Consider the following 18,245-nt stretch of genomic DNA (forward strand, 5'->3'; position numbering starts at 1 on the left):
GTGTGACATTCTAATTCATCTTCTGTTTTCACTCTGTCCCCCTTTACTTGTGTGTATGAAAGTAAGCCCTCCCATTATCTTCGCCAGTTCAAAAAAAGTAAGTTTTTTTTTTTTTATGAGTGTGGTTTATAAAACAACCTTCCCAAACCAGTTTATTAGGTACAACATTTCATAAAGCATAAATGTAGAAATCACCCTACATTCCCCTCCATAATTGAGTACACTCATCACAACTCTTTTTAATAAAGTACTGTGAAACCTGTGAGAGCCAGAACTCTACGGGACTGCCTGTTTTTCTGGGTCTCATAAGTTTTCCACCTTTGACAAGGTGCAGTCTACCACTTTTCTGTCACTCTCTATTAGTGGAAAATATTTGAGTTTTCCTTCTCTAACAGGTTTCCGCCTTACAGTTTCCAACTGTCACAGGGTTTACTGTACTGTGACCAAATGGACATTTTATCCATAAACAGTGTGACCATGTCCACCTGAAGCACTGTACCAACCCTCAGCAGCAAAGTCTATCTTTCTGACATATGTTTATGGAGTTCATAATGAGTTTTTTTTTTTGGTCTCACATGCAAACTTCTAATTTCTCTAAACCTTAATACCCTCTCCTGTTCTTTTGCCTTTTTTCTTTCTCTGGACCATCTCTAAACTTTCCTTTTCTTTCTTTCTTACGCTCCTCTGAATATCATCTAAAAATAGTACAGTTGGATATTATAATATCTTAGGATAATTCAATATTTTTTCAAATAATGCTGATTATGGTTTCCTGTCTTATGTTCTCAGTCCTAACAGGTTTTGAAACCAATAACAAATATGAAATTAAGAACAGCTTTGGACAGAGGGTTTACTTTGCGGTAGAAGATACTGATTGCTGTACCCGAAACTGCTGTGGGTCTGCTAGGCCTTTTACCATAAAGATTATTGATAACGTGGGCCGAGAAGTCATCACTCTGGAGAGACCGCTAAGATGTACCTCCTGTTATTTCCCCTGCTGCCTTCAGGAGGTCAGTGAGCAATTACCACAGCAGCTTGTAGAGTAGCTGTGTATGAATTTGTACCCTTTCTTTGACCCTATATAGTCAAGTGAGATTTAAAGGAAAAATGGCCCATGAGCCCTTGGTTTATTCTTTAAATTGTAAAGGAAGGAAGGCAGGTGAACAGCTGTGAGCTGTTAGCTGCATATCCCCAAGCAGCTTGCATCATGGGGTTGAACATCCATACAGGGCCCAGACTTCTTGATCTCCAGGGAAAGCCACGAGGATAGAGCATGTTGGTCAAGTCCCTCACCAGAAATGACCGTGAGAGGCCTGGTCAAAGCCAGGGAACGTCACCGTTGAGAATATCATAGAATACCATTCCAGGAGCAAGTGAATGTATCCACCTGCAATTTTGTTTCCCTGGCCAACCTACAAAGGAGTGAACCTAGGAGAGGCCTCCTCTGAAAAATTTCAACTCTGGTGTTTTTCTTTTCTCTATTTTTAAAAACAATGTATCTATTTGAATCCCCTTTCTGTAATAAGGGTACCTCTAGGTGGGAGTGCCTTCACCTCATTAAAGATCTACCTTTTCTGCACATATTGTTTGACAGCCCATGCGTAGAGAATATGGGTCTCAGAGGAGAAACCAGGGCACAGCAAGAAAAGTTGGCCTTTGCCCGTGTTACGCCGCATTGGCTCCAGACCAGCCCTGCTTGGTCTCACAGATGGTTGTACGAACATGACACAGAGATACAAACACATGGAGTATTTGACATCTAAACAGCACTTGTGGGAGGATAACTGAAGTTATTCATAATGAATCACTTTGTTTTCTATGTTTTTTAGGTTAGGTATAATAATATATCCATAGAGCTAATCTAAGGAAAAACTCAAAAGTTTGATAGGGAAATGCTTTCCGTTTGTATGGATCTCTACAATTGAAAAGAGCACATGAACACACCCCGTTATACCATTTGATCTTTGAAAAGGTCCTATGAAATCTTTATTTACAGATGGGGACACTGAGGTACTCTCAAGGTCACACAGCCAATAAATAGCAGAGTCGTGATTCTATACCCTGTATTCTGGTCATGATAGCACTATGGTCATTCATATTTGACAACTACGCCCATGATCAGAGCTCTGTTCAAACATGTAAATCACCACTTAATTTAAAGAAGTTCTTAAAAAATTGTTCCTTAATAATTTAGAGATTTTTCGTAGGTAGAGCAATTTTTTTAAAATACATCAGATGGGTAGAGGAAGGATGAAGAAAGGAGACTGTGTGTGCAGCCAGCCCCGGTTTAGATCTCCTCTTTTCTGAGTAGCTGAGGAATCTGATGCAAGTTAATTAACCTCTCTGTTCCTCACGTTCTTCCTCTATAAAATAGATAATAATAATACCAACCTAATAAGGTTATGTTTTCAATTAAATACGTTAACGTACCTGTGGTGCTTAGAACAGTATCTGGCATTTAGGAAGAGTTCAGTAAATGGGAGATGTTAATAGGCTTCATCGTTGTTGTTGTTGCTGTTGTTAACATTTTTATTGTTATAATTACATATATTTTTTCCCTTTTGCAGATAGAAATCCAAGCTCCTCCTGGTGTTCCAGTAGGTTATGTTGTTCAGAACTGGCACCCCTGTCTGCCAAAGTTTACAATTCAAAATGAGAAAAAAGAGGATATACTAAAAATTGCTGGCCCATGTCTTGTGTGTAGCTGTTGTGGAGATGTTGATTTTGAGGTAAGAGATGCAATAATGTTCATAGGATTTGTATTCCAAGTATTTGTAGGCTGTTAAAAATGCACTGATATGTACAGATGTTATATATGTAGTCATATTTCAATAGGGAGATAATACGCTTGTATATTTAACTGTGGTCAGAGTGGCAGTTATTGCTCTGATTAAATGTCAGTGGTGATTTCACGAAATGGACAAAAAGAGAAGCTGGCCATGCCGTCAAAGAAACATAAGCAAAACATCCAACATTAAATAGGGTATTTTCCAATGGAAGTAAGGGTAGAATGGGATGATTTTCTATTTAATCAACTGTGCTGGCTACAATTTTCCATTTTAAATAGAACATTAACCCTGGCATCTGAATTTAATTTCCAAAGCTTATGAATCTCCATCCTTAGTCTAAGACACAGGCTGCCAGTGCCCTAGGCCTGCCTCAGAAGGTCTGACATCCTTTGAGCTTCTACAGAAAGCCCAGTTACACAAAGAGAGTTTTAGAAAGATAGCGTGAGACATCCAATGAGGCTTCTCTACTGTCTATACTTTATTTTCCTATTAAACGAGGTCATTAGAGACATCTCTGTGTGTGCTACATGGGGGAATTTCACTGCAACGATTTTCCAACATGCCTTCACAGTAAATTTTTTAAAGTTGGATAACTTTTATAACTTAATCTCGAATTACTGATTTCTCTTGGAAAATCAGAAAATCTGGCAAACTAGGCCCACATTTCCACATGGCAGAAATCTGCTTGGGCTGAGCAGGGCTGCCTCCTTTTGATAAGATGTGGGAACTCAGGGAGGTCCTCCCTACTCCCTAGTGTTTTCCACTCTTCTTCTTCATTTAATTATAATGCCTGCCTGAGATCTCTAGTCATGGTTTCCAGTCCTTCCCCTCATTGACATCATCATCTAACTGGGGAGATAGGCAGTTCTAAGAAAACACAGGAGATGTAACAGATTTTATGAAGGCTCTTATAAAACATGCATACCTAATGTCTGCATGTGTAATATGTGCAATATGTATGTGTAAATCCTATATGTAGTGGTATGTATAAAAATAGTTTTCTGTGTAGGGGGTGGAGTCATAGTGGCACAGTGGTTAAGAGCTCAGCTGCTAACCAAAAGGGCAGCAGTTCGAATCCACCAGGCACTCCTTGGAAACCCTGTGGGGCAGTTCTGCTCTGTGCCTTAGGGTCACTATGAGTTGAATCGTCTCAACAGCAATGGGTTTGGTTTAGGTATGTAGTGGGTAGCGCTTCTACCAAAGGTTCAGAGGAGTGAAAAGATAATTGTTCATTTAGGGAACGATATTAACGGAAGCTTAACTGGCAGGCATTTCACTTGTGGGAAGTAAGTGAAAAGCAAATGATTATGAATTTAGATTTTATCCAGCAACCCTTCTCTAATGGGTACCCTTAAGCACACTTCATATGTAATGAATTGACCTTTTTCCTGTGCTTCTCTAATGGTACTACTTAGATGCCATCCTTGAACGTATTGAGAAATAGTCACTCGCTTGAAATTCACCCTTCCCTTCCCTTTTTATTTTGTTGCGGTTATGGTTCACATGCCATGTGTTACCTAGTCTTGGTTATCCCTGACCTGAAGCCTCCCACCAATTTTCTTACTGGTTACTGTCCTCCACTCTAAACCGTCAGTCTCCTTGTCCAGGCTCTTTGCGTTTCACTTTCCTCTACTGACCAAAACAAAACAAAACAAAACAAAACCAGTTGCCATCGAGTAGATTCTGACTCATGATGACCCCCGCTTCTATCAATTTAAACTCTCAGCCTGTGCTTCTCTTAAAGCAGAAGTCACATGGGAGTCACACGGTGTCCAAAAATGTCATCATAGATGTGTTTTATATTTGCATCCTTTTCTGTTTAAATTTTGTTTTAGATCAATTCAAGTGATTTGTTACTGTCTGCCTTAATGTAAAAAAATAGAACATGTTAAATACTTACGAAAAACGACTTTCATGTAAATTCTCTGTAGGCATCAAAGAGTTTTTTAATGTATCTATAAACAGACACAGGAACCTATATGCACCTAATGAGGGAAATAATATTCCCGGTTACATATGGCACGTGATATTAGTACAATATTTGTTTCATTTTCCTACAAGTTTGAATGTAGTTTGTTATTAGTTTTCTAGAATTCTCTAAGACTATGTTTTATTTTTCCCAATTTAGATTAAATCTCTTGATGAAGGAACTGTGGTTGGCAGAATTTCAAAACACTGGACTGGATTTTTGAAAGAGGCATTTACAGATGCAGATAACTTTGGGATCCAGTTCCCTTTAGACCTGGATGTTAAAATGAAAGCTGTGATGCTGGGCGCGTGTTTCCTCATTGTAAGTCTCTTCTCGCTGATCTTGGTTGTAGGTGTTTTTTCCAGTGTCATCCTGAAATGATTCAGTAAATCGTACCTTTTAAAATGACCTTCTGAAATATGCAGGTCATAATCAAAGGGTCCCATTTAACTCTAGCTTTGAAATTCTATTTGATGCTGACACTCTAGATTCACAGATGACTAGCTTCCGCCTGCAGAGTCTGCAAAACTCCCTGTGGCAAGAGAAGGAGCTCATATGTTAAGGGGAGGCCCTGGTCTTTGGGATTTTTACTTAAAAAAAAAATCAGTGCTTTGATATATCCCTGATCTGTTCAGAATTTCTGGCTACAAATTTGAAGGCTCCCTCTCCCCCTCAGGATACCAGCCATAAGCTCAAAGGTTTCCAGGGGCCCCCTCACTTCTGACCTGCTGGCTTCCATTACTTCCTCGGGGTTGAACCATTTGCTTAGAATGACCTACAGAACTCAGGAAACAGCTATGCTTATGATTACAGTTTTATTATAGAAAAAAAAGTTACAAAAGAGACACATAGGACAAGGTCTTAGGGAGTTCCCACTACAGAGCTTCCGTATCCTGAAAAGGGATCCGCCACCTTTCCATGTGCGTTGATGTCTCTCACCAACTAAGAAGCCCCTGGAGTTTCCCTGTCTAGAGCCTTTATTGTGGCCTCATGATGTAGGCATAATCAACCCGTGAGATTAGGTGATACCATGTGGTGGGTCTTTCTGGGATGGCCAGCCCCTACCTGAGTCACCTCATTAGCATAACTGGTTAGGTAGGTGTGGCCTGCAGCCCTTATAGATGATAAAAAACAGTTCAATCACTGGGAAAATACCAAGTTTTAGAGGTTATCTTCTAGGAACCAAGGACAAAGACCAAATCCTTTGGGTAAATCATCCCCATGTGGGAAGACTTGAAGTCTGGGTTTACGTGGACTCAGACTCAGTGAGGCAGTGAGATATCATTCTGATTCATTATTGAATTAAATCACCTCATATAGAATGATAAACTGCAGTAGGAGTATATATCTCCACCCTTGAAATATTCATGCCAAAAAAAGAAAATTTAAATTCAATCAAGCCTCTAGATCTTACTACCAATTTATAGGAAATACATGGGCAAGAGCAGTGATTTTCAAACTTCTCTGTACATCACAATCATCTATGGAACTTTTAAAACCCCAGAGCCCCAGGCCATACCTGGTTTTACCTAAATCAGAACCTCAATCCGAGTCAGTAGTTTTTAAAGCTTCTCAGTTGATTCCAGAGACCACTGGGACAGAGCAGTGGTTCCAACCTTAGTTGCACAGTAAAATATCTGAGTAGCGTTTCAGAACCCTCATGTCCAGACTGCACCCAGATCTATTAAATCAGAATCTCTAGAGGTGAGTCTAGATATGCTTTATAGCTCCCAGGCAGTTCCAATGTACAATCAAGCTTGAGAAAGCACTAGATGAATATCTTAACCGTGGATTTGGGGATACAATTAGGAAAACCTAAACTGTGAAACATTATACAGCAAAAAGAATTCAGTTTCTTCAACACATAAATGACAAGGAAAGGAGAGAGAAAATTATCATAGTTTAAAGAGACATATAGACAACTCAGCCTAATGTAGTTGGTAGACCGTGTTTGAATACTGATTCAAATAAACCAGTGTAAAAAAACATTTACAAGGTATTGAGGGAAAGTTGAACATTGACCAGATATCTGATGATATTAAGGAATTCCTAAGTATTTTTTTAGATGTGATAGTGATACTGTGTTTATGTAAAAAGAAAACATAGCCTATATTTTTTACAGGTGCATGCTGAATTATTTCAGTATAAAGTAGTATTATGGTCAGAAATTTGCTTTTAAATAATTGGGCAAGGGCAGGAAGAGCTTGGGGAGCAATAGAAGAAACAAGTCTGGCCGTGTGAATAATTTTTGAAGCTGGGTGAGGTGTCATGGGGACTTCATTATGCTATTCTAATTTGGGAAGACGTTTAGTATTGTCTAATAAAGTTTTAAAATTTTATATAACCAGAGGATAGAATATTAGTCACTGTTTACAAATTGTTTTCAAAAAGTGTTCATGTCACATAAAAAAGTACAATTTATGCTGAACCTTGAGGAACTGTTTAATCAAAGGCACAGGAGTGTGAAAGACATCGTGGTGTGTTTGAGGAAGAACAGACAGTCTGGTATGTCTGGGCTAATGAAAAATAGAGTTAGGGAGTTGGCAAGATTCTAAGGAAATGACTGTAGAGGAGATTAAGCTTCTGCCAAAGGACCTTTCAAGGTTGGGAAAATTCTTGTAGACATTGGTAAGTCATTGGAAATAGTTTGGTCACTTGGATGGTTTTAAACTAGGTATAAATAAAATAGTTGTAAATCCAAATTTCAGAAAGGTAAATGTGATGACTGCGAGAAATGGATTGAAGAGATAAAATTGCAATAACCCAAAGGGTTTGGTGATAAGGATTAAATTATTTCCACATGAAGGGATAAAGGAGATTAATAGATGTGGAAGAAATAAAATCCCTAGGATTTGTTCTGAAGTCATAGAGGGTAAAGTCTGGCTAGATACTGATGGGGTAAAACAGTCTGGGAAGAGAAATGACAAAGGGTGGGTTAAAAAAAATTCTAAAATGCCTTCTAACTCTCAGATTGGCTGTTACCGTCCTGGCGGGGGGGAACCCTAAAGGTTGTATATGGAACTTCGGTCACAAAAATGTTTATATTACTAGAGAAATATTACAACAGATTTGAAGAAGAGAAACTGAAAGAGGAAGATTCCAAGGGATATGAGAAAAAGTGAAATTTAGAGAAATCAGAAATTTAATTCATGTAGGTATTTAACTGCTCATAAAATGGAAAAAAAGAAAATGGGAATCTGAAGGCAGAGCTTATAGAATTACCAGTTTTTCCCAGATTGAAGTATTACATTTAATTTTTCTTGTTTCACAAGTATGTTACTGTGTTTCATTGAATCCCATTAGTATATTTGCATCTGAGACGTGATCTCTGTTTTGTTGCTGAAGAGTCATTTCTGTATTTTTGTTTTTATCTAGGACTTCATGTTTTTTGAAAGCACTGGAGGCAAGGAACAGAAGGCAGGGATATGGTAGCAGATTAATGAGAGTTTTCTTGAAAATTTGAAGTCCATGTACCGGTTGGGACTATCCAAATGGAAAACTCCATGTTTTGTTTTTTTTTTTTTCCTTTCTTTCTTTATTAAAGTGATTTATAATGTGTGAATTGTGTCACAGTAATGCATGTAGCTTCAGGTATATGATTTCACTTTTCAAATTACAGAGTTTATTTTCTGTATTACTGGCTTATAAATGTCTTTATATATTTTCTTTGAATACTCAACTGTATATTTTTGAGAAAGGGCATATGTATTTTTACATTTAGACGTGACATTTCTAAAAAACTACTTTGAATTAGTCTCTGCTTTTTCATTTTTTATAGCAAGATTTAATTAAAACTTTATCATTGAAATAATTTTAATAGAAAAGTATACTATTGTATTAAATCTGGTTATAACTTAGCTGATGTGTAACAGCTAATATTATTTTGAAAATAACTGTATTTTCAAGAAAGTAAAAAATTTCACTTTCCTTCACCATTAATATGCAGAGAATACACAATATGAGTGTTAGTGAGGAAAAGTAAAATGTGTGTTTTTCAATCTTTGGTAAGTCACCATATATTCAACTTCTCCTATAAATTAATTCACTACTATAAGCTTTTCAGGAAACCGTGGTAGCATAGTGATTAAGTGCAATGGCTGCTAACCAGAAGGTCGGCAGTTTGAATCTGCCAGGCGCTCCTCGGAAACTCTATGGGGGCAGTTCTACTTTGTCCTACGGAGTTGTTATGATTTGGAATCAACTTGACGGCGGTGGGCAGTGGGTATAAGCTTTTCATACTGACCAGACAATAAAGTTCTCCACAAACAAAGAAAGACAGTTCTTCCCCAAAGAAGTGTACATTTTAAAGACCCACTTGTCCAAAAACTGAGGTATTGAGTTTTTTAAGTCATTTTTTACACATGGAGTGAGTATAGCCTGCGTTCTCATTCCTAGACCGTGGTATTTACCAGAGTACCCAGGTGTTGATTAACTAGAGCGTATATATGCCGCCACAGAATTTCAACTTCAGTAACCACATCGCTGAAATAAACGTATTGAATAATTCCTTGCATATCTGGTTTTTATTGTTAAACAAACTGTGGCTGATGAATTCAGGTGGTGTTCTAAATCTGGCGTATTTAATTTCCCTTCCCTTTCAGATCTCTGTTAAAGAGAGCAATGACATATACATTTTTTCATAAAATTTGTTTCAGTGTTAGAAATTAGGCTGTCTACCTGTGAATTTTTATGCTTTGTAGGTAAGACGGGGGGGGGGGGGCGGTGACCAACTCACAATTTTCCTCATGCAAAAGAAAAAGTGTGGTTAGGAAAAGGGGGTAAGTGGGATGGGACTCCCTTTCATCTTCAACTCCATCGACAACCTCTACTCTTTACTAGCAACAAAGAATTCTATCAGCACCACTAACTCCTAGTGGCAAATGTTGTGACCATTGAGATGCTGGGGAGTTACAGGGAAAGAAGACAACCTTCTAGTAGTCAGTGCCAGATTCCTGTGACGGGATGTAACCATGCCCTCACCCCCAGCTCATACTGGGTACAGAGAGCATGTCAGCTCAAGTGAAGGTACTTGATACCTGGATCCTAGTGACCTTCATTGTAACAGTTAGAGAAGGGGAGGACTTTCCATGCTAGCCATCAGGTGCCACAGCCAACCCAGAAATGAGGCTGGGAGGTACTGACATTATTTGTCAAATATTTGTAAAATACAGATATATTTTACTTTTATTTCCTATCTCTTTCCTCCTCGTAGGATTCTGGATCTCTGGGTAAACAAGTAAAAGTACAGCTGATCTAGACAATTCCTTCTTTTTTCACCTGTGCAACGACATTTGAGCAGAAACCCACACAATATCTCCTGAATGTTTACATTCAAATACTAGACAGATAAATTTACAAGAGAAAAATCATCAAATAGATGAAAAATTACCGATTTATTGAGAACAATTCCAGGAATTACAACAAATGTCTTCATCTGAAATCTAATGAGATTTGAGGGAATGTTGCATGTTTATTTCTGGAACAGGCAGCAAAGGAGGAACATCCTGATGTGGCCTAATTTACCGCAATCTTCTACCTTAGGTTGCCAACCACACCCGTGCCCCCAGGAGGTATTTTTATAAGTGCCACTCTGCCAATTTTTTTTTACATGTTGCTGTGAAAAATTAGCATAATGCTTTTACAAGAATACTTTGCAGGGGGAGAGGGTATATTTGGAAAACAAGCATAGGAAGTTTGAATTATTTGCATAAAAATATCCGAATAGGGTTGAAAATTTGATAACTACATTTTTAAGTATAATGGAGGTTATGAGACAGTAGATTGCATAAAGTAGAAAGCCAACACAAGATAGATTTGGGAAATACTCCCAGAAATCAGAGAAACACAAAATATTCAGAGAAAAGTTGAGACTGGAGCAACAGATGCATGTTTCAATTTATGCACGACATGATTTTCAAAAGCAGAAATCAGATGGGGGGCAAAGAAAAATAATAAAATTTATTTGTAATCAAGCTGGACTATACTCTCCAGAGTAATGGATTTACTACATACCAGACAAAAGTAATAAAAATAGTGTGTTCATGATTATAGATAAAACAGTTACAGCATGCCCTCAGTGTGGCAGACATTATTAGGCAGTAGCAGAAGGGTTTCTGTGGCCTAATTTGCATGATATACTCACAGTCTACTTCCTATTTTCCTATCTCAACAGAGTTTAATCCAATTCTGCACTCTTTAATAGCAAGCATATAAAAAGAACCAAAAGATATGAAACAAAAATGTAAATCCTATAAAGATAAAAAAGTATGATATTTTCCTATGCCTGTCTGATTCTGACTCATAACGATCCTATAGGACAAGGTAGAACTGCCCCATAGGGTTTCCAAGGGTGTAAATCTTTATGAAAGCAGACTGCCTCATCTTTCTCCCATGGAGTGACTGGTAGGTTCTAACCTCCGACCTTTTAGTTAGCAGCAAAGCACTTAACCACTGTACCTCCAGTACTCCTCTCTGTAAAGATTACAGCCTAGGAAGCCTTATGGTGCAGTTCGGTTCTCTCCTATAGCGTCTCTATGAGTTGGAATTGACTTGCCAGCAATGAATTTTGTTTTTTTTGTTTGTTTGTTTTTTGCCTTTGAGTAGAGACTTTAACACTTCAGGGATTCTTCCCCACGGGATAAGTCTTACAGAAATATGATGCTCATTCAGAACAAGAGCACACTTGGCCCATCTTTTTTTTTTTTTTTTAAACCATAAAGAGAACAAAGGAAAAATCACATCCCAGGGCATCTTTCTGCACACCAGCTTCCAGATCTTGGCTTCTAAATACCATTCTCCCTTCAGAGGAACTGCCCTCTTTGGAGAAATAGTTGATCCCAGGGGTGAGGCAGAGAAAGTATGAGATGACCTTCAAACACCTGGTAGAAAAGCCAGGAAGTACCCAAAGTATGATGGTGACATACCGAAAGGATGGAGGAACCAGCTTGAAGGAGCTCCCGCCAGAAAAATGCAGAACCGTAAATATGATTATAAAAGATTATTACCCAACAAATAATACAGGATATCACAAGTCCATGCAGACATCCATCAATAAATCAATCAGTTGAAAGCTTGATGAGGAATAAGATACAAGTAGTTTCAGTTGACTTCTCCATGAAATCTTTTCTTTCACAAATGGGGAAAGAGTCACTTTTACAGTCAAAGCCTAGCTGCCAGGACTATAATCAAGCAATCAGAATGAACACTGCAGGATTCAGTGTAGCCCTGAAGTCAAGAATCTGTGGTATTTGCCAAGCCATTCTTTTTAATCGTGTCATTACGCAGCAGGCTTTTCCTGAGAGACCAGGACAGCCTAGAAACCTGAGGGTTGTGTTAGGGTGTTTCTGTGAGAGGAGGTGATGGGGAGGGAGGAAGGGGAGAGTTGATAACCTTTCAGCTGAGTAGACAAACCAAATAATTCTGGCCAGAAACGGTGGAGAAGTTCAGAAAAGCAAAGCGAGTGTTCCTCCTGGGCCTTTCCCTACATGGATTGGTTGGGGAAAACTTGGTAGAGTATTGCCTCTACCATCTCCCCTGACAGCCAGTGAAGTGTCTCCACCTTCCACCCTTCTTCCCCACAGGAAGCTAAGCATCCTTGAACTGAAATGAGAGGTGACAGATGTTTCTCTCCAAGATCAGGAAGGGCCTGAGGCCCTGAATAGAGAAAGTTCAGGGGCACACCTAGGGTGTGGGACCTAGGATCATGGTAGGGTGGGTTGGAACAGTGAATAAAAGGTCAGTGGGTGCTTCTATCTAATGGGTAAGCACTAGAGTTGCCCCTAAGAGGGATCATTGGTGCTTAGGAGGTAAGGTCTTCTTTTTAGCCGAGCCAAGGGAGGTCTGGGTGAGCAGTGGGGTGGATGGACAGGCAAGAGGAGGAGAAAAGGCTAAAAAGTGCAAGTACCTTCCAGTGGCTTGTGCTTGAGAACTGGCCTGAGTCCCTTTCTGAACAGAAAGTGAAATGGAGGGAGCACTGGAAGGGAGAAGAAGTGCCAGGGGCAGGCGGTCAGAGGGCCCGAAAATTACTGTCTGTACCCCAGCATCCAGGTAACTACCCTTTGCAGCCAAGCTGTAAGGCTGAAATGAACTTTGGGATCAGAAAGAGCTACTGTAATTTTAGGGTAACTTTTTTTAGAAGGGACTCGGAGCCCTGGTGGCACAGTGGTTAAGAGCTACCTCTGCTAACCAAAATGTCAGCAGTTCAAATCCATCAGCCACTCCCTGGAAACCCTACGGGGCAGTTCTACTGTCCTATACGGTTGCTATGAGTCGGAATTGACACCACGGCAACGGGTTTGGTTTTGGTTTGGTTTAGAAGGGACACAATAGAGAATTCCTGCCATCATATATGGGACAAATGAGGATTTAAAATGCATCCCTGGCACAATTACTACTCCTAGCACTGGGTGCGCAGGTTTCCCTTTGCTTCCACCCCACTGGCCACTCGCTGCTTATATGACTTTCCTGGGACCACGTTTATGCACCTGGCCCTGTTTTTCCCAGCTCCTTGTCCCTCCCTATATCTTACTTTTCTTAATTGTCATGTTGGCATGATAATAGTACCTGTTTCTAAGGTCGGTATGAGGATTTAGTGATCTAATACCTGTCAAGTTCAAGTGACTTAGCAGGATCCTACAGTAAAACCAGAGTAGAGTACGAAACAGGTATGTGTTGATAATCCATAGTTTTCAAAACCAAAGCAAGTGGCTGAAGCCAGTATAGAAAATGTTTTACTGAACTGAATTTCTGTGTTGTGGCTTTGAATATTATTATGCATGGGGCACCAATGTGCACTTCCACTCAGTTCTGGCAGCAGCAGAGAGCAATGCTGAGTCCTACTATAGCACCATTCCCCAGAGTGATCAGCCGGCAACCTGGTGGCAGGTTGGTCACATAGAACTGCTTCCATCATGGAAAGAACAGGGTTTTGTTTTTACTGGGATAGACATACTCTGGATATGCATTTGACTTCCCTGTGCACAGTGCTACTGCCCAAACCACCAGCTGTGGATTTACGGGATGCCTTATCCACCCTCATGCCACTCTACAAAGCATTGCCTCTGATCAAGGAACTCACTTCACAGCAAATGAAATGTGGCAATGGGACCATGCTCCTGGAATTCACTGGTCTTACCCTGTTCGCCATCATCCTGAAGCAGCAGCACTTCCAACATAATAGCAGCCAGGGAAGCAGTGTGTAGCTCAGGAGCCAAGCAGGGACCTTGGCCAGAGCCCTGCCCCCACTGAGCTGTGGGCCACTGGCTGTCATCACTGTGGTCATTGCTCATGCTGCTGGCAGCAGTGGGCAGCAGCCAGGCTAGGCTGTGCTGGCCAGGCTCCGTGTGGGAGCCGGGGAAGTGGCAGCATGCACAGGGCCACAGCCACAGGGCTCATGCAGTTCTACTCTATGACGCGGCCACTGTATCAGCTGAATGCCCGCCTAGCAGGTCTTGCCCAGTGATATGTGACACTAGGCTGCTGCCATTCACAGAGTCACTCTGGACAGCACGGAAGAAAAGAACTACCAGCTCTGCCAAACCTATGACATCCACTTCTACTCTACCTTTCAGTATTTCAAAGCATTTACAAAGGAATTGACAACTGGAGAAAATTTTAAAGGATCCCAGTCCTGGTACCAAAATGTCTTAGGATTCTCTAGAGAAACAGAAACAGGGTTCTCTAGAGAGAGAGAAAGAAATAGGGAGGAAGAGAGAGAGAGAGATTGGTTTACCTGAAGGAATTGGCTCTCCATGAGTCAGAATCGACTTGATGGCAATGGATTTTTGTTTTGTTTTGTTTTCTTTAATGTAGGGCTCATAAGTCCAAAATTCACAGGTCAGGTGACAGGCTGGAGAGCCCTGAAGGATTGTGTCCCAAAATCTGCAGGTCAAGCAATGGAAAAGTGAAGAGTAAGAGAGTTCTAGCAAAACGTCTCTGTAGTCTGGAGGCAGAACATACCCTAGGGAAATTCCTTTTTTTGCTTCATCTTACTGATTGAGGCCCACCCACATTATGGAAAGTAATCTGCTTAATTAAGGCCAAATGATTTAATGAGCATGTTAATCAATATGTAATTCCTTTATAACAGCAACTAGACTAGTAGCGTTTTATCAAACAACTGTGCACCATATGTAGCCAAGTTGACACGTAAATTTAACCATCCCAGTAAAATTCATTCACAGACAAAGATGAAGACTGATTCCCCCCTCCAGGGAGAATGTCTTCACATAGGATGCTAAGGTGGGAACTTCTCTCACCTCAGAGGAGGGAGGAATACCATCTAAGCACAGCTACCTTGACTTTCCTTTCGGAGCCTCACAGCCTCAAAATGTGGCAAGCCATTGAAAGAAGGGAGCAAAAATCTGGACCATGAGGCCAGATTAAATTTTATTAATTGAACAACACAGGATTTGAACTCAAGGCAGGATGTCATATGATAATAATCTGTGGAGTAAGTTGACTTTTTAAAAACAAAAACAAGAAAAACCAATTACTGTTAAGTAGATCCCAACTCATGGTGACCCCATGTGCTGCAGAGTAGAACTGCACTCTATAGGATTTTCAAGGCTGTGATCTTTTGGAAGCAGATTGCCAAGCCCTTCTTCCAGGCACCTTTGGCTATAAAAAAAAAAAAAAAAAAACTCTGATATTACCTCCCCTACACCAAGCATTTAAACTTTAATCTACTTTTCATATTTATGTAGAAAATATCATATTTGTGCTAACAACACTTTATAAGTTTACCCAAATTGGAACTCTACTGGATTTGGGAAACTAATGCTTGAAGTCTGCCTGCTGACTGAAGGCAACTTCTTTCTTGTTTTTGCCTGTGGATTCTGGCTTCCAGTCATTAATATATTGAGATTATCTGTCTGGCTGTAATAGAGAACAAACACTGGCACATTTCTTCCTGCATTAGAATTTTCATTTGAGAATAAGTTGCTAGGAAACATTTCAGCTTTAATGAAGCACTACCAGCAGACTTAATTCCCTGTTAAAAGAAGTTTTCAGAAATAAATTGAATCATGCTATCTATCTGCTAAGCACAATCTGTTATATACACTACCAAAATTCTGTCCCCAGTGCTGCTGTTATAGCAAAAGAATTTACTGGTAGAATTTGCAAATCTACACCTGTTCCTCACTTATCGACATGGTTAGATTACAAAGAACAGGTCATTATGCAAAAACAGAGGATGACCACATCAGATCACAAAATGGAAGATGACTACATCATTACACAACTGCCAAATTACATCATTACAAAACTGCCAAACCACTGAGAATCATGGCCCAACCAAATTGACACATAACTTTAACTATCACAGCCAGTGTTACTCTCCCCGTTCACCTTAGTGGGTGTTCGTTACTGCCAGACGTGCGTCATTAACGCACAAAACGAATAGTAGATTTTTTATTATGGTCATAAATGCAAAATGTCAGACAACAAGATAGTCGAGTGAGGAGTAGGTTTTTTTTTTTTTTCCTTTAAGAAGAAGATAGATTCAAACATTCAGATAAATGCATTTGTGGCATGTATTTCATAACAGTTGGTGGGGTGGGGGGGCACAAAATAAAGGTACAAAACTGATTGATCTTAAGGGACCTAAAGGCTCATGATTCATCTGATAAATACTTAAAAGGCTCCAACTCTAGGCGAATGGACTATATATTGGACAGAACAACGAACAAGAAATTATTGTTCTCAATACCTCAAGGAGCTTAAGGCCCAGTGTACATGTGAAAAGTGTTATGATAGGGTTCAAGGTCTAAGGAAAGTGAATAGTAGGGACACCTAACTCAGTTTTAAGGGTCAGGAAATATTCCTCAGGGGAAGCGGCATTTAAACGAAGACAGGAAATTTGCTGGGCAAAAGGGAGGTGGGAAGCAGATGGTTTCAGGCAGAGGAAAGCACATGGGCACTGCTGTGTGGCTGCACCACTGGCCTTGTGGTAATGCGTGCATTGTGGGTGAAGGACAGGAGGGTGGTGGGACAGGTGAGTGAGGGATAGATCATGCAGTGCCTTCTTAGCTACGTTAAGGAACTCAGGTTGTGTCCTGAGAGCAACAGTGGAAGGTTTTAAGAAGAGGAACAGATACGACTTGCTGGAGTGTCTAAACCTTTCCCACATCAGGAAGGAAGCTGTGATATTGACAAAAGAGCCTTTCGTGTCCTCTGAGGATAAAGGGTTTTACATCACGACTTTCCTTATTAAGAACCACCAAGAACCCTCCTTTATTGCAACTCCTTTAACTAAGTTGCAGCACTCACCAAAATCTTGTCCTGTAATTTTCGTTCAGCTTTATTTTCCGTTTCTTGCCAAAATGAATAGTGAACTCGAGCACTGTCTTCCTGTCTTATAAGTGCCTCATATTCATCCTCACCCCTGTCTTACCCAGGCAGTTCCTTTTGACCGGATGGCCTTTCTTCGAGCTTCCATCGTTCCTAAAGGCAGAGTGCAAGTCTCTCCTCTTCCATGTAGCTTTCAGTCTTGAGAACATCCTAATGGTCCACTTCTCTGAAGCTACATCCCTTTTTCGGCACCAATCTTAGTTACTAATTGTTCCCTAGGAGTTCCTCCACCCTTTTGAACTACAGAAATTCTTTGTGAACATGGACAGTATCTTTCAGTGATTTGTTATTTCCCTCACTGCCAAAAGCTACCTTTCATCCCCTGCTGAAGTGCTGGCTCCTCCCAAGGTATAGGGACAGAGTGTGAAGGACACTGAGGCAACTCCAGGCCTCAGCTGCCACCAGTCCCTGAGGGACCGAGGGTGGCACTGAATAACCAGGAGGCATGTCGGGGACTGAACAAACAAAATGTGGTATACACACACCATGGAGTATTATTATTCAGCTATAAAGAAAAATGAAATCCTGATCACATGCTATGACACGGATGAACCTCGAAATCACTATGTGGAGTGTAATGAGGCAGTCACAAAAGGACAAATATCGTATGATCCCACTTCTATGCACTATCTAGAATGGGCAAATACATGGAGACCAAAGATTATTAGCGATTACCAGGGGTCAGTGCAAGGGGAAAATAGGGAGTTATTGCAATAGGGATACTAAGTTTCTGTTAAGGGTGATGAAAAATTTGGAAATGGATAGTGGTGATGGTTGCACAATTTGGTGAACATAATGTCAAAATTGATTGGAATGGAAAATGCATTTTCATATATGTTCTGCCATAATAAAAATAATAAAATGTTTTGCAGATCAAGAGCATCTTTGTGAAGTGTTTAGCATCAGAACTAAAGTGTTAAGAGTTGGGTTGTGTGTTGGATTTGACATAGATGAAGTTGTACTGGAAATATTTAATAGAATGTGAAAGAATTAGGCTTTAAAAAAGTTGACATTATTCAATGTGATGTGTGCTTATTATCTAAAAGAAATGTTTAAGTAATTTGATACGGTAGTTAGGAATTGTCCCTTTGGGATCAAAAATAATAAATGGACAGGTAGTCTTTTCTGATGACTGC

The 18,245-nt window shown here is 40.0% G+C and overlaps 1 protein-coding gene across 5 annotated transcripts in view; it reads left to right on the forward strand.

The window, feature by feature from the left end:
- PLSCR1 (phospholipid scramblase 1) overlaps positions 1–9,271 on the forward strand; it is a 30,402-nt gene extending 21,131 nt beyond the window's left edge. For all 5 annotated transcript variants that reach the window (XM_049867751.1, XM_049867752.1, XM_049867754.1 and 2 more), the window contains exons 6-9: positions 790–1,010; positions 2,568–2,729; positions 4,918–5,079; positions 8,134–9,271. In XM_049867751.1, coding sequence (XP_049723708.1) covers positions 790–1,010; positions 2,568–2,729; positions 4,918–5,079; positions 8,134–8,190 — 602 coding nt within the window. In that variant the 3' untranslated portion in view covers positions 8,191–9,271. The remainder of the gene's footprint in view (positions 1–789; positions 1,011–2,567; positions 2,730–4,917; positions 5,080–8,133) is intronic.
- The last annotated feature ends 8,974 nt before the right edge of the window (positions 9,272–18,245 follow it).

The sequence above is a fragment of the Elephas maximus genome, chromosome 23 (genome assembly GCF_024166365.1).
Source record: "Elephas maximus indicus isolate mEleMax1 chromosome 23, mEleMax1 primary haplotype, whole genome shotgun sequence".
Lineage (NCBI taxonomy): Eukaryota > Metazoa > Chordata > Mammalia > Proboscidea > Elephantidae > Elephas > Elephas maximus.